A 15,596-nucleotide genomic window follows, 5' to 3' on the forward strand; every position below is an offset into this window, starting at 1 on the left:
GGACCTATAGACTGCCTGAGATATAAATCCAGCATAGCATTGCCTTAAGCTGTCTCGTCCAGGCAATCCAGAACAATTCATTAAATGTCCAAAAACAGCCTTCTTAAAAGGACAGCATATTTTTCTTATGAGTTGTATATGCATAAGCAATTGCAAATTTGAGAATTAATAGCATCCGAGGGGTGAACAATCTTAAGCAATTGTGAGTTCTGAGATATAATATTGACTATTAATATACAAATTAAGGTTTGATTGTTCAGCATTTTAAAACACCATCCACAGCACACAACTTAATAAGCTGTGTTGAAACAGCAGGAAACTGAAAAGAATAAACGTGTGATCTAATTCAGATCTACTTATTTCCCATAGAGGGGTTGTTTTTAAACACAGTAACTGGGATACATGTATGCATGAATTTATAGAAGACACAGAAGCATGTATAAAAACAATTTTAACTTATCTTTTATTATTTAAAATGATGGTATGCAATAGGTCAATTATTAATATTCTAAAATAACCAAATTAATTGCTGTTTGGAACAGGGAACAGACACTTAGTCAGGTTCTTAAGACACAATTTTTGTTATAGTTATCCCAAACTATATGAATTTATCTTATAATTCTTTGTTAGCCCTGCAGCAGCCTTAATAGGATGTTAAAACTTTACTTTTAGGCGAAGAAGGATGATTTATGACAATGTTTTCTCTTGCCAAGGAATTGCTGTGGGCACATAAATAAAATAAGCAGGTAATACTTAATTACCATTGATTAATTGATAACAATTGATCATAGAAGTTTCTTTTGCCTTCTGTAAAGCCTCTTTGTTTCAAAGCCTCTTTGTTTCTCACCAGTAATCTTGAATCTCACTAGATAGCACCTAACAGAGGTTTAAGTTGCTTTAAGGCCTCAAGGTGAGGTCTCAGCCAATTAACATCTCCTGGAAGCTTTTAAAAATAAAATTTTTGAAGCGAATCAATTTTTCCTTCTTGGATTTTCTGTACCACGATTCCCGAAGTATTAAAAAGATATTGCCTCTGAATCTTTTCTGGAGCAACAGCTACTTTCCAGAATTAAAAAGCTCATTGTGTGAGAGCAAGGATTTAAAGTAAACTTCCCTTAAAAATCATTAGCTAATAAAACACTTTTCACTTAGGAAACAATATACACTGAAAGAATCAAACTCTTAGCTTCTTGTATTGAAGGAGAGACCATAAGAATTTTTCTACAAGAGGTAAAGCTATTTAAGCCACACCTAGAGGCAAAATTTTCCAGTGATTACAAGCTCACTAGAAGCAAGCCCATTACAATTTATCCAGATGCAAAAGAAAAAACAAACTTTTAAATCTATAATAACTTTATATAAAGTAGGCAAGTCAAATCGCAAATGTCCTGATAAATTCTACAGCCTGATTGACCTTTTATAAACCTTGAATTAAAACTTTATTAGAACAGCACCTGGCTAGATGTGTAACAATGTTCTTTTAGCTAACAGGAATTTTCCCTGAAGGCAGGGAGGGGGGAGGTTCTCAGAACATCCCTAGTCACAGATTGCGAAACAAAGGAGATTTCGCGCCAACTTCCCTGAGGCTGCTCTGAACTTGCATTAACTCGAACATAAGAAAAATTTTCTAACCCAAGCACTTTTGCCCTCCTGTGATGAGGACAGATTTTGTGACAATTCGACTGTCTGTCTATGCTTCTAATTTTTGTCTTTCTTAAGATTAGTTATAGTTAACCTTCTTTATAACCTTGGTGCTGAGAAAAATTTGCCTGTACTGCAGTTTCTTTCCAGGCAGCAATTATAGCCAAAATCTACTGTCTGAGGGTCTAATTAAAAAAACAAACACATCTATATAACTCTGTCTAGTTTTGTAGCGCTCTCATAAGCAGATTACTCTTGTAATAATCTTAATTAACAATATATGGGTGAGTATAAAATCTTAAATTTGAGATCAAACTGCCAGCTGCAGTTAATGGAACACTGGCAATTTTTAACCATGATTTTTAAGTTTCTTATGCAACGTTAGAATAATATCTACAGCCTTGGGAAAGCAATACCCAATTCCAAAGCAATATATCACTTTAGAACCAATATTAGGAACTTTACTGTCACGTTACATAATTTGGCTGCCAATTTATACCTATGAAAGTACGACAGTGTAAATTTTAATGCTCCATTAAAGAGTCATTGTTTTAAATCTTATCTTTAATTCTACTTTCTAGGATAAGAATCACATTAGATATTGTCTCAACTAGAAGTATTCCTAAGAGGCCTAGTTTTTTCACCTGCTTATGCCATGTGTTTGAAAGACTCCAAACCTGAGTTGTCAATTTAAGGCTAACCTTCTGTTACCAATGTTACAATTATTTAATCCTAACCAATAACTATGAGCTTATACTCTTGTGAAGACACATAGAGCACATTATCAGTAAAAAAAACCAAATGAAGCGGCTACACTTAGACCAATCAGAGAATTTTAATTTTTCTAGCTATAATTATAAAATAAAAAGCACCTTGTGAACAGCTAAACACAATAATCACAAGCACAGAGATTTTTGTAGGAAAAAAGGCCATCAGTTCCTAGCATGGGCTTCTCCAGCCACACTAGACTTCTAACTACAGGTGCAGGGCTCCAAAGGCCAATTGATACTGTTTATTTATTTTTTTCTTTTTCTCTTTCACCAAATTATCCCTAGCTAGTCGGAGAGTACTGCTTTTCTTAAGCCTGTTCTCTCATGTGTAAACTATCTCTAGTCAGGGTATAATTCACTTCTCTAGATTTTCACATAGCTCTAAACACATACACAAAAATACACAAAACAGAGACCAACAGATCCAGACACATGCGACCCTTTCTTGTCCTCCATAAGCAGGCCAAAGAATTAGACGATTTTGGAAGGGTAAGCTTCCGCTTCAGAACTTTGTCTCTCTGACCAACCGATCTCCGGAGACTACCAGGCGTCTCTTGCTCTCCCCGCTTCCCAGGGCATCCCCCAGGGCGGCAGCGGTCTTCCTAGCACATCTGCTGACCACAGACCTCCGGTCCTTATGGCCCCAAAGGACAGCTGCAAATACCAAGCGCACATTTCAGAAAACCCCATCGTCTACAAACACCAGAGAAACCAAACTCAGTCGGATCCAAACTCAGACTGCGCCATGCTTCAGAAACAAGGGACGAAACACAGACAACAAACCAACACAACGAGCACATGTTCATTTCAGAAAACATAAGACAGACACTCAGAACAAAGACACTGGCCAGCACGCACACAAGAGGGGATTCCCCCAATTTTCTCTCTGTCTTTGGGAGAGTTTCAAAATCCACTTTTCTTCTGCCTGATGCAGTTCCCAACTGCAGCCATCTGCCTGTTCCATTGATTTACACCCTTATATTTCTCTCGCCTAAAAAGCAGCTTCTGAAAGTTGCGGCAGACTGCCTGCTGCATTCCTAGATCCTGATATCACTGCTGAACCTAAGTGAATCCAGCGCGCGCGGGTCAGCGCTGTTCCAGCTTAGACCGTACCGCACCCCTAGCAACCTTTTACCCATTGCTTCACCGTGCTCCAGTACAAATTTTCTAATTCTTTCCTATCTGTGGAGCTCCATACCAGCAGTGTTTTTTCCAGCGTCTTCTGCCATTCCCAGGCCCCGTGTTGGTACGCCAAATTGTTGGAGCCAGCCTGTGGCTCTCATGTCCGGATTTGAGCCTGGGAGGCAACCAGAGCTGAAAGAGAAGAGGGAACCTAGGCGGGTCGAGAAATAATGGAAACCTAGACAAGCTAGTCTGTTCAAGGCTCCAACGTTTAATAAAATTCTGCGCTTATAAAGAGGGAAACCCATCCCCTGTCACCCCAAGTTTCTTGATGTTGAGATGCTAAGTTGTCAGCACAGCCTTTTAGCAGAAAGTCGCCAAATTCACAGGTTGCAGTTAACTCTGGAAAATCTTGGAGAACTGTTTCGGCCTCAGGGCAGGTGTCAGGCAGTGTTACATCAAAGGAAACTAGTTGAGTTGGAGAAGCAGCACCGCAGGTGGCCCCGCCTCAGTGGCATACAGTCTGAACCAGCCTGCCTAGGCTGAAGGAGGTTACAGTCAGCAACAGCATTAACTACAGCGACCGCCACAGTAACAGCACCAACAATAGTAACTGCAACACCACCCACAGTAACAACAGCAACAGCAAGAATAACAGGAACAACAGCCACAGTGACAGCAAGAACTGTTTCAGCAGCAGCAACAGTAAGGATAGCAACAGTGACTACAGCAACTACAACAGTAACAGGAACAGAAATAACAACAACAGTAGCAGTAACAGTAACTGCAATAGTAGCAATAACGATAAGCACCAAGAGCATTATTAGCAATGATGACATCAACAGTACTAAAAATAGCCTCAGCAGAAACAGTATTGTTTTCAGCAACTGAAGCAACATCAGTAACTGTTGTTTAGCAGCAGAAACAATAACAACAGCAGTGACAACAGTTACTTGGTTATAACAGTAAGGGAAAGAACAGCACCAATAACAGTAGTATTAACAATAAAAACATCAACTGTGGCAGCAGCAAAATTGATAGCAGTAATGATTGCACTGGCTGCATTAGTAACAGCAACAAAAAACATCAGTACCAGCAGCAATAACAATAACAGCAACAACAGCTGCAGCAATATCAACAGTTGCAGCAACAGCATTATCGCCAACAATAGTAGCAGCAAAAAAAAAGTTGTATTAGCATCAGTAACAACAGAATCTGCAGCACCAATAATAGCAGCAATGATAGAAATATCAAGAGCAATGTCTGCATTTCAACTAGTCATAGTGACACTAGCAGTAGCAGTAACAACAGTAACGGCTACAGCTGCAACAGTAGCAGCAGTAGCAGTAGCAGTAGCAATGGTAACACCAACAGTAGTAGCAATGGCAGCACCAATCACAGCAGCAACAATGACAGCAACAAAAGCAATAGCTGCATTAGCAACAGCAATAACAACATCGTTATCATTAACAGCAGCAGCAACAATAGCATCAGCAACAGCAGGAGCAACAACGCTAGAGTCAGTAACAACAGGAGCAGTAGTAACAATACCAATAGCTGCTGTTGCTGGCTGCAGCAATGATTTAGATCAGTAACAATAGCACTGAGAGCAATAGCTACAGTACCATTAGCAACAAGAGTATCAGCAACAATGGCAGCAGCTTCATCAGCAACAACAGCAACAGTTGCAGTAGCAACTGCAGTGGTGGAATTGTCAGTTACATCAGTGACAGATATAGTGGCATTAATATCAGCAGCACCAATGGGCAGCAATGACAGAATCAACAGCAGCAGCAGCAGTAGCCGTGTTAACTGTAATGTCAATGGCTATGGGAGCACCAAGAAAAATAGCATGAATAGCAGCAACAACAAATAGCACAATGTAAGGAAGACTGAGCAACTGCAAGCTCTACACCAGAAATAGCAAGAACAGCAGCAAGTGTATTGACTGACAGTCTGAATGCCTAGCCCTGCAGGTGGAGATGTCTTTTCCTAGGTATGAGCAGTCCTCTTGTGATAAGCAGAGGCTATGGCCATGGAACCTAGCTGGCCCAATTGGCACCGTGGCTTTGTTGCTTAATGGCTATGTGACAGAGCCGTCTGCCTGTGTCCTTTTCAGCTGTCAATGGGGTTAATGGTAAGACCCATTTCGTGAGCATTTGATGAGAGAATGTATGAAAAAGCTTTGGAAAGTACCAGTTGAGAGTCCTAAAATTGTTTGCTCCTACTGTACGTCATTTACAGAAAAGGAGGCAGGCTTAGGGGGTGAAGGACAATCACCCACACAAGTCAGACAGGCTGTGTTTGTAACTAGGTAGACTGAGAGCCCTTGCTGGCAGGGAAGGGGCTCCTTCTTGGTCCTGTTCTTTACGTCTGGGACACATAACAGGAGTGTGCTCTCAGTACCAACTTTGTGGCCTGCCCTCCGGCTTATGAGCACTCTGCCTATTGCCTCTCTTTGCAGGACCCTTAGCCTAATAGCTAACTCAGCATTCTCTTCACTTTCCCATGAAATCCCAAAGCCTGTGACTATCAAGATAACTCATGTGTGTCTATGCCTGTGTCCCTCAACTTCATGTAGGACTCTCCACCTGCCGCTGGAGCTAGCTGAAGAAAAACCTGGAGGGACTTTGACTGGTACATGCTACAAGTCTGGGGTTTATTCTGCCAGGACATGACAGCTGTAGATACGTGACTATGCTCAGGATGGAGTCTCTGTCCTCCAGAGGAGAGGGCACCGTGCATAGGAAAGTGCCTTCAGATGGGAGTAGCAGCTTTAGTTTAGGCACTTCAAATGCAAATAGTCACGGGAACCAGACAGTAATAGTAGTGGACCAGGCCCAGGACAATAGGAAATGGGGGAATGTGGTCTACCCCAAAAGGTTTGCTCTCCAAAGAGTAGAGCCACCATCTGGTGGCTCCCATAAATTGCCAACAAGAGGAGATGCCTGTTCCAGGTTCCCACATCTAGTTTTATCACAGGATCCTGGGAGCTGTGCTTATGTGCCAATTCTCACTTTAGAAAAGTTCTATGGGAGGGAACACAGGTTATATTTCTATAACCAGAGGTTATAGAAAGAATGGAAATAAAAACCTCATGTAAGGGAGCTACTTGAATATTTCTATACTTTTGTCATTTTATTTTCAATACTATTTTATATTTATATGTCTACATATTTATGTTGTGTTTACCCAAAATGTGAGAATGAATGCTTTTCCATGCTTTGTTTTGCTTTTACTAATAACAATGTATTTTTGAGGACTTTTCTTACCAGTGGATGTAAAGCTGTATCATTCTTTTTAGTGGCTACACAGTGCTTTGGTGTATGGCATACAATAATTTATTCAACTGGACTCCCAACTGAAGGGCATTTAGGTTCTTCTAACCTTTTGTTGCGTTAAAAGACTCTTTAACAGTCAGTTCTGCCCACACATTTCGCTGCCATGAAGGATTCCGTGTGTTATCCACAGCCACATGGGGGCTGCTGGGCCCTGCACATTCTTCCCAAGTGCCATGTGCTCCGGGTAGTTTGATCTCTGACGACACAGAGGGATACCTGTGCTGCGTCAGTTCAGATTTCTGGTTGTGAAGGAGGTGGGGCTCACTTTCATGGACGTGTGTGTGACTGATTCGCTTTCCTTTCTGTGTGTCTGTCAGGGGTCCCAGCCCCTTCCCTTTTGGAGGGAAGATGTTCTCATGTTTTTTTGTTTGGTTTTGTTTTCTCAAGACAGGGTTCCTCCGTGTAGCCCTTGCTGTCCTGAAACTCATTCTGTAGACCAGGCTGGCCACAAACTCACAGAGACCCTCCTGCCTCTGCCTCCGAAGTATTTGGATTTAAGCTGCACACTACCATTGCCCAGCTCCCTTGGTTTTGTTAGAGCTTTCCACATACATTCAGAGAGCCAGCCCTTTGTATAGTACTAAACACTTTATCCAGGGTTACCAGTGATGACAGTGTTTCAATTCAACTCTGTATTTCCATGGTGAATGCATACAGATTAATCCCTCTCCCATAGGCCCTGGACCGTTTGTTGTTGTTGTTGTGTTTGTTGTTGTTTTTGTTTTTTTGTCACATTTAGACTGACCTTGCCCATTATGAAGCTGTGAATTACAACCAATCCTCCTATGGCATTTCCACTGATTTCTTGTCTCTGTTTGATGTCTAATGCTTTGATGTAGTTTGCTTTGATCTCTTGATATGAGATGTGGAATTCAGCCTAATCCTTCTTCCAAGTCGGATTCAGAAGTGTCTCTAAATGTCTGTGGAGGAGTTCAATTGGGGAGCCCAGGTTCTTACCTCTGCATATTCTCAGCATCCTCGATGGTCTCAGGCAGAGCCTTCCCTTTGGTCTCAGGTAGCAATAGCACAAGTCCCCCAGCAACAAGGCCAAACACAGCTGAGACACAGATGAGAATCACATCAAGAGCTGAAAGGCAGTCTCTAAAATTAGGATCCCCTTGTTTCCCTCTCTCTTTTGGGGGGTATGTTTTCCCATTCTTATTTATAGACTCCCTTGCCACCTTTCAACACCCTATTTTCCACCATAAATAATACACCCAATGCCAAACACCATTGGGTTACAAATCCTTTTAGGGAAATGAAATACTTAACATTTTGAGTCAAGGTTATTCTAGGCTATGGGACATTGCCACAGAGTTAAGAAATTTCAGAGTTAGAAAATAACTATGAAAAAAAAAAAACCCTAGCCATATGCAGAAGAACATAACTCTGCCAATATAAAGCATTCAGCACTGAGAACAAGTCAGAGACACGGGCCATTGCTAGCCACCAAGAGTAACTGCGTGAGGGCTGGCAAGATGGCTCAAGAAGCTTTCTGCTAAGCTTGAGTTCAATCCCCAGGTCCCACCCACATGGTAGGAGAGAACAAACTCCTCATCCATGCAAACATGCACACACACACACACACACACACACACACACACACACACATACACACACACACACACACACACAAACCATGAATGAATATAGTCAAGTCCTTTTCATAAAAGAACAGCACATTGTTCTTTATGCATGTATAATACTATCACAAAGCATAATGAAGCCATTTAGTTCAAGCCTAGATATTCAGAGCCCTGAGAATGGTGGTACTCACCTGTCACCCTACCATTTGGAAGAGTAAGGTGGGAGAACTGTGAATTCAAGGTCAATATGACCTATGTAATGAGGCATTGTCTCTGTGCTGTTTAATTAAAGTAATTAAACGTTTTATTTTACGTGTGTGGGTGTTTTGCCTGCATGTATGTTGGCACAGTGCGGCTGAGTCCAGAAGAGGGCATGGGATCCTCCAGTCAGTTATCAGTTGCTATGCGGCTGCTGGGAACCAAATCTAGGTCCTCTGCAAGAGCATCCAGTGCCCCTAACCACTGAAGAATCACTCAGCCCCTTGGTTAGCTTTTATTGTAAACTTGGTACAACCTAGAGTCACTCGGGAGGCAGGAACCTCATTTGAGTAATTGCCCAGATCAGACTGGCCTGTGGCCACCTCTGTGAGAGATTTTCTCCATTGATGATTGATATAGGAGGGCCTAGCCTGCTGTGGGTGGTGCCATTCCTAAGCAAGTGGGCCTGGGCTAAGGTAGCAGAGGAAGCCAGAGAGTGATCCAGGAAGCAGGGTTCCTCTATGGTTCCTGGCTCTAAGTTCCTGCCTTGAGATCCTCAGTGGTGGAATGTGACCTGGAAGTGTAAGCTAAATAAATCCTAAGCTGCTTTTGGCCAGAGGGTTTATTTTTTATTTTATTTTATTTTATTTTATTTTATTTTATTTTATTTTATTTTAGTTTATTAAATACGAGTAACAGAAAGGAAGCTAGAACACTTTTAACCTCCTCTCTACCCACCAAGGTGTATATTAGTGGTAGAGAGTTTGCTTAGCACATACAAGCATACAAGGCCCTAGGTTCAATCCTCAGTTTGGAAAAGCAATGCAGGCCAAACTCAGTGGTTGACCACTGGACTGCAGATGGCCACACAGCTTTCTTTGTTTTTTTGTTTTAGTCTCTAGTTGTAATTTTTAATAATAACCACACTAATATTTTTGGCTTTTAGATTTAAATTGGAGATATATAACTTTAAGAGGTGTGCTTTGATTTTCCCCCAGCCACCCCATAACAGAGTATAGCAAATGGGGTGCTAGTTCTTCATTGGTTTGGGGTTTCACAGTAACTGTGTGCTGGACTCCAGTTCTCGTTAGAAAACAGCAGAAATTAACCCACAGGGCAAAGCGCTCAAGCACAAGCCCAGTGCTGAGAGTCTGACTCTGCTTCCTGGCTGGTCTGAGGACCTGGCAAGGTCCTGAGAGGACTTTGACTTTCTGTCTTTTGTCAAGTGACAAAATCTACCTCATAGGCTTGTTCTGACTGGTGTGAACAAATGCTTGCCAAGTCCTTAGGATAAGGCCAGATCCATGGTATGAACTATGGTCATGGGTGAACATAATTAACTTCTCTAGATTCCTCAAACCTCTTAGGATGATCTATCCTGTAATGAGCAACAAACGCAAGCAAGACTCAGCTACTTCATCTGACTCAAGAGTCTTTTCCTTTAGAGGATTTCACTACATAGCTGTGATGGTTAGCATTCATTGCCATCTTGATATAGCCTAGAATCAGGGAAGAGACTCTCAGTGAGTCTCTGAGACTCTTGCCTACATTGAGTTGGCCTATGGGTGAGGTCTCTATGAGGGAATGTCTTAACTTAGTTGATGTGGGAAGACCCTGCCCGCTGTTAGTGGCACCATTCCTAGGCAAGGCAGTTGTATAAGGGCTGAAAAATTCTGTAGCATAGGCAAGCAAGCGAGCATGGACACACTGATCTCTGCTGACTGTGGGTGATGGTACTTGCTGCTTGAAGTTACAACCCCCACACAATGTGGATTGTGACCTGGAATTGTGAGTTATGCCAAACACTTTTCTTCCCTATGTTGCCCTTTTGTCAGGGTATTTTGTCACAGCAATGGACATGAAACTAGGCCAGCAGCCCAGATCCTCCTATACTTGCTTCTCCAAGTGCTGAGATCACAGGAATGCCCTAACACACCTCTCTACCTCTGAGTCTGAAGACAGTGAAGTCCAGCGAATAGTAGGTCACATGATTAGCTTTTTATATATGCAAGAATCAGCTCTGCTAACCAGGATAGCATTGCCCACTTTCCATGTGATTGTGATCTGTTTTGTCCTGCTGCCATGGATCGCACTGGGGCTGTGCTGAGCAAATGCTATGTCACTGAGCCACACCCAGCCTGCCAGGGAGCTCTTGGCCAGTGTTTTTATATTTCTTAGATGAAATAGCGAGCGAGCGAGCGAGCGAGCGAGCGAGAGAGAGAGAGAGAGAGAGAGAAATAGAGGGGAAGAAGATGGAGAAGAGGAGGAGGAGGAAGGGAAGAGGAAGAAAAGGAGGAAGAGGAGGAGGAGAGGAGGAGAAAGAAGAGAGGAGGGAGAGAGGGAGGGAGGGAGGGAGAGAGGGAGGGAGGAATCTTAGTTACCTTCTTGCCATCAGCTTAAAGGTGGGCAGAGGAAGTTGACAAAAAGCCTTACAGAGGTAAACTTGGGACTGTCTTTGAGTTTGCTACAGTCTTTGAAATACAGTCCTTTTTGTTCCCCAGTAGAAAGTGAAATGGGGCAAGGGACCACAGCACTTCATATGGGCCTAGACTTTGCTTAGACCTGCTAAGTAGTGGTGGTTACAGAAACACAGAGCCTCTATTTGATGTCCAGAAATGTCCTGCTGACCCCTCAGCCAGTGCTTGGGAGTTTTGGGGCCTCTTGTCAGTGGGCCTGGTAACTCTGGGTATCTCAGGGTAAAGAGCCAATGTGCTATCAGTGTTGGCCATCTTGTTAATAAGATGGAATGTGGAAAAATTCACTGGGTCTGTTTTGATGGAGAGTCGTAGCAACAGCTTGAAACTTTCCCTGGCAGGCCTTCCAGTGTGGAAAACTTCCCTCTCACAAATCAACAGTGAGGGAAGGGAAGGAATAAACCAAGGTAAGTATAGGGGGTGGTATGTAGTTCCAAGAGAGCAGGAGTGGGTGCATTTGCCAGGGAGTCCAGGAGAATAGTCAGTGTGGTGTGTCCCAGGATAAGGTAGCTCTAACCGAGTCTAAAAGCCTCTCAGGGTGGAACTGAAAGTAGATTGAAGTGGTGTACTGAGGCACTCAAGCTACGCTGAGCAGGTCAATGTGAGCCTGGGTTTGAATCCACAGTTATTCCTGTGGACACATATAGGCAGGCAGTTGCCCCATAGTCTGCAGCAGGGCAGAGGGCAGCGCACAGTGACTGGATGGGGGTGCTCAGGGTCTTCGAGACCTTTCTAGATTTTGTGATCAGTATCTATAAAGGCTGACATACTCTATCCACTCACTAGCAAGGAGGGATGGAGAGGGCTAGAAAGCAGCTGGGTGATCCCTATTAGCTTCTGACTCCCCTGGCTGTAGCAGAAGGGGCCATGCCATGCCTCATCCAGAACTCCATTGGGGGAAAGGATAGAGGCGGGGTGAGTATCAATACATGGGCTCTGTCTTGTTGACACATGTTATTAGTTGTGAACTCCTTACTATTAGGGTTTTGAAATTTTAAACATCTGTCTTTGAAGTGATGAAGTAAGAGTGCTTGGGGAATGGAGGCAGAAGGGTTCTTTCTTTGACAGATCTGAAAGGAATGAATGTCACTAGAGAGGAGGGTGGGGGTGCTTCAGGGAAATGTCTTTTATTCTCATCTTGCCTTCAACTGGTGCTTCTAAGATCTCAGTTCCATAGCCCAGTGTTGGCACTAACTTGAGAGCATTAAAATAATCCCATGTCACTGATCACTAGTAACTAAAGCTATGGTACTTTCTTACCAAATACGACCAGCGGGAACTCCAGCCAGATGTCAGTGAGACGGTAGACCAGGAAAGGTGTGATGATGCCGCCAATGTCACACATAGAGGAGCAGACAAGGACAGCAAGATTCCTAAGTCACAGGAAACCAATTTAACCTTTAACTTCCTGTAGGAGGTACCTACCACTGCACTCCCCAGGCTGTTAAACGTCTGAGAACAGACAACTATTTGATTCTGTTCATATTGATGTGCAGAAATGATGGGTGGGTATAATCTTACCCACGGTCTATTGTTTTGTTTGCTCTATGCCTTCAGACTGGACACAGAGTGATGTTTGTGTTTTGTTCCATCACGTGACTCATGCCATAAACCACTCAGCTGTTCTGGTTGCTCTGCATCATGGTCTTGCTCCTGAGTCCTGTGCTTCATTCAGCCTGTAAGCCTGAGCATGAGTGGCTGGCTACCGCCTTTAACCACCCACCTAACCCTTCACTGTGTCTTGAGAAGTAAGGCTCTCTAGCCCAACCCCACGTGACCCCACTCACCTGATGTATGTGGGGTACAGCTCAGCGTTGACCAGGCAGACCATTTCGTAGGCCATGGTGATGCCCATTCTACCCAAGCACGCCACGGTAATTTTCAGCCACTGTAGATCTGAGGGGAAAACCCAACACTCATGCACTGTGCATATAGTCACTTTTCTTCACACAGGGCTCCAGAGTGGACTTGAAAGGACAAACTTCACATTGCAGAAAGACATGGGGAAGCAAGAATAGTTCTCTACTAATGTGAGATAGATGTAGCAACCTCTGCAGATCTGTATGCTCTAACCATAGATGGAGTTCTAAAGTGTGTGTATGTGCATGCATGCCTCTGCATGCTGGCTAGAGGTTGATGTCATGGGTCTTCCTCCATCAACCTGCCCCTTATATAACCAGGCAGGATCTTTCACTAGAACAGAGGTCACCAATTGAGACAGTCTAGCTAGCCAACTTACTCTAGGGGTCCTGTGTCTTTGCTGGGACTCATGTGGATTCTGAGGATCTGAATTCTGGCCCTCATGCTTGCATGGGAACTGTTTTACATGTGGAGCCATCTCTTCAGGACCAGTGGTCTCGCTTTTAAAACACGCAGGACTGGAGAAATGACTCTCTAGTTAAGAACACTTGCTGCTCTTACAAACTGGGACCCAGGTTTGGTTCCCAGTACCCGTAGCAGACTTCTTATAACTGCCGCAGCAGTCCAGCTCCAGAGGATCAGACATTCCTTTATGCACCCATGTACACACATCCACATACACACATACAAACACACACACACATACATACATACATACATACATACATACATACATACATATGTGATAGAAGTTAGGTGATGGAAAGAAAAACAAACATTATTCTCCTTCCAGTCTAAGGGCTTAGAGCAAACAAAATAACAGACTGTGGGTGAGATTATGCCCATATGTATACATGTATATATGCATATATATTAAAATATGTATGTAAAATACATACAGGCATGAATAGAATATACATATATGAATATATTTCAAAGTATAGCTTAGGGGCTGGAGAGATGGCTCAGTGGTTAAGAGAACTGACTGCTCTTCCAGAGGTCCTGAGTTCAATTCTGGCAACCACATGGTAGCTCACAACCATCTGTAATTGAATCTGATGCCCTCTTCTGGTGTATCTGAAGACAGCTACAGTATATTCATCATGTGTGTATGTGTGTGTATGACAAATAAAGTCTTAAGAAAAAAATCAACCAACCAACCAACCAACCAACCAACCAACCAACCAACCAACCAACAAAACAGACACCACAAAACACAGAATAAAACAAAAATTATCTGAAACCTAAAGTATAGCTTAGGCTCATAGCAAAAATGAAGTACAGACTTCCCACGGCTGCCCCACTGGCATGCATATAACTGCCTCCATTATCAATATTCTTCCCAGAGTAGGCACTCATACCAGCTGATGAATCTGCATTGATAAAGCATGCTTACCCAGAGTCCATTGCTGACCCAAGGAGCTACTCTAAGTAGATCTGGACACATGTACACAGAGGGTTTTCTTGTCCTAAAAGTCTTCTGCCCTTCCCCTTCCACTCCTGAACATTCCCGATCTTTCTATTGTCTCTATAGTTCTATGTCTAAGAGATTTGTAATGTTACACTTCAACTTTTATAATAACACTATGATGCCAGTTTCCAAGGCTGGGATACTTCATAGAAGTCATGTGATGGAAAGAAAAGCAAACATTATTCTCCTTCCAGTCTAAAGGCTTAGAGCAAACAAAACAACAGACTGTGGGTGAGATTATGCCCATATGTATAGGTGTACATATGAATAAATTTTAAATATGTATGTATAATACATACAGACATGAATAAAATATACATATACAAACACATTTTAAAGTATAGCTTAGGGGCTGGAGAGAGGGCTCAGAGGTTAAGAGCACTGACTGCTCTTCCAGAGGTTGTCCCTGAGAGCCAGTAAGCTGTGGGCATATTTGCAAGTGATTGCTCATCTATGATGGCCTCGAACAAAGCTCCACATGGCTAAAAGGATTTGTTTCACTGCCATTTTTCCCTTTTCTCAAACAAACATTTCATAAGGAAAGACACAGGTGGTTGCTGTCAGTATGGGATTTCCCTCATTTACAGTGCAGGATTATACAGAGGTCAAGGGAGTTGCTGGGATGTTCTAGCAAGGCTTTGTGCTGGGCTTGCTCTCCTCAAAGCCACCTGCTCTCTGAACTTACCATCAGGGATAAAAACCGAAGCTAGGCAGGCCGCTCCTGCCACCATATTTGACACAGCCCAGGGATAGCGGCGACCAATCCGGTCTATGGTGAGAATGATGATGAAGGCGGCTGGGAATTCCACCAGGGCAGAGTAGAAGAAATCCAAGTAGATGTTGTCCCCTGCGAGGCCCATGTGCATGATGAGGCCCTGGTAGAGCACAGAGCTCGTGAACCTGAGCAAAGAGGAGAGCCAAAGTCAGGTCAAGTACTGAGCACACATTCCTGCCAGGAGAGCCTTGGGGAAGAGGAAGTGTCGGCGGCAGTGACCTTTGCCCATGACCTTTTGTCTGTCCTTCCATCTGTGGCATTGCTTTTATACCCACTGTTTTATACCCACTGTTTTATACCCACTGTTTTATACCCACTGTTTTATACCCACTGTTTTATACCCACTGTTTTATACCCA

General features: G+C 43.1%; 1 protein-coding gene across 2 annotated transcripts in view; it reads right to left on the minus strand.

Moving 5' to 3' along the window:
* Nucleotides 1–2,501: 2,501 nt before the first annotated feature.
* Slc22a2 (solute carrier family 22 member 2) overlaps nucleotides 2,502–15,596 on the minus strand; it is a 41,413-nt gene continuing 28,318 nt past the window's right edge. Inside the window, exons 7-12 of one of the 2 annotated variants that reach the window (XM_029470862.1) lie at nucleotides 15,149–15,363; nucleotides 12,920–13,028; nucleotides 12,393–12,505; nucleotides 7,832–7,931; nucleotides 3,610–3,725; nucleotides 2,502–3,065 (exon numbers count right to left, since the gene is read on the minus strand). In XM_029470862.1, coding sequence (XP_029326722.1) covers nucleotides 2,914–3,065; nucleotides 3,610–3,725; nucleotides 7,832–7,931; nucleotides 12,393–12,505; nucleotides 12,920–13,028; nucleotides 15,149–15,363 — 805 coding nt within the window. In that variant the 3' untranslated portion in view covers nucleotides 2,502–2,913. Of the gene's footprint in view, nucleotides 3,066–3,609; nucleotides 3,726–3,786; nucleotides 4,076–7,831; nucleotides 7,932–12,392; nucleotides 12,506–12,919; nucleotides 13,029–15,148; nucleotides 15,364–15,596 lie in introns of those variants that run through there. The other variant, XM_029470863.1, reaches the window with a different exon arrangement.

Source organism: Mus caroli, chromosome 17 (assembly GCF_900094665.2).
Source record: "Mus caroli chromosome 17, CAROLI_EIJ_v1.1, whole genome shotgun sequence".
In the NCBI taxonomy this organism is placed as follows: domain Eukaryota; kingdom Metazoa; phylum Chordata; class Mammalia; order Rodentia; family Muridae; genus Mus; species Mus caroli.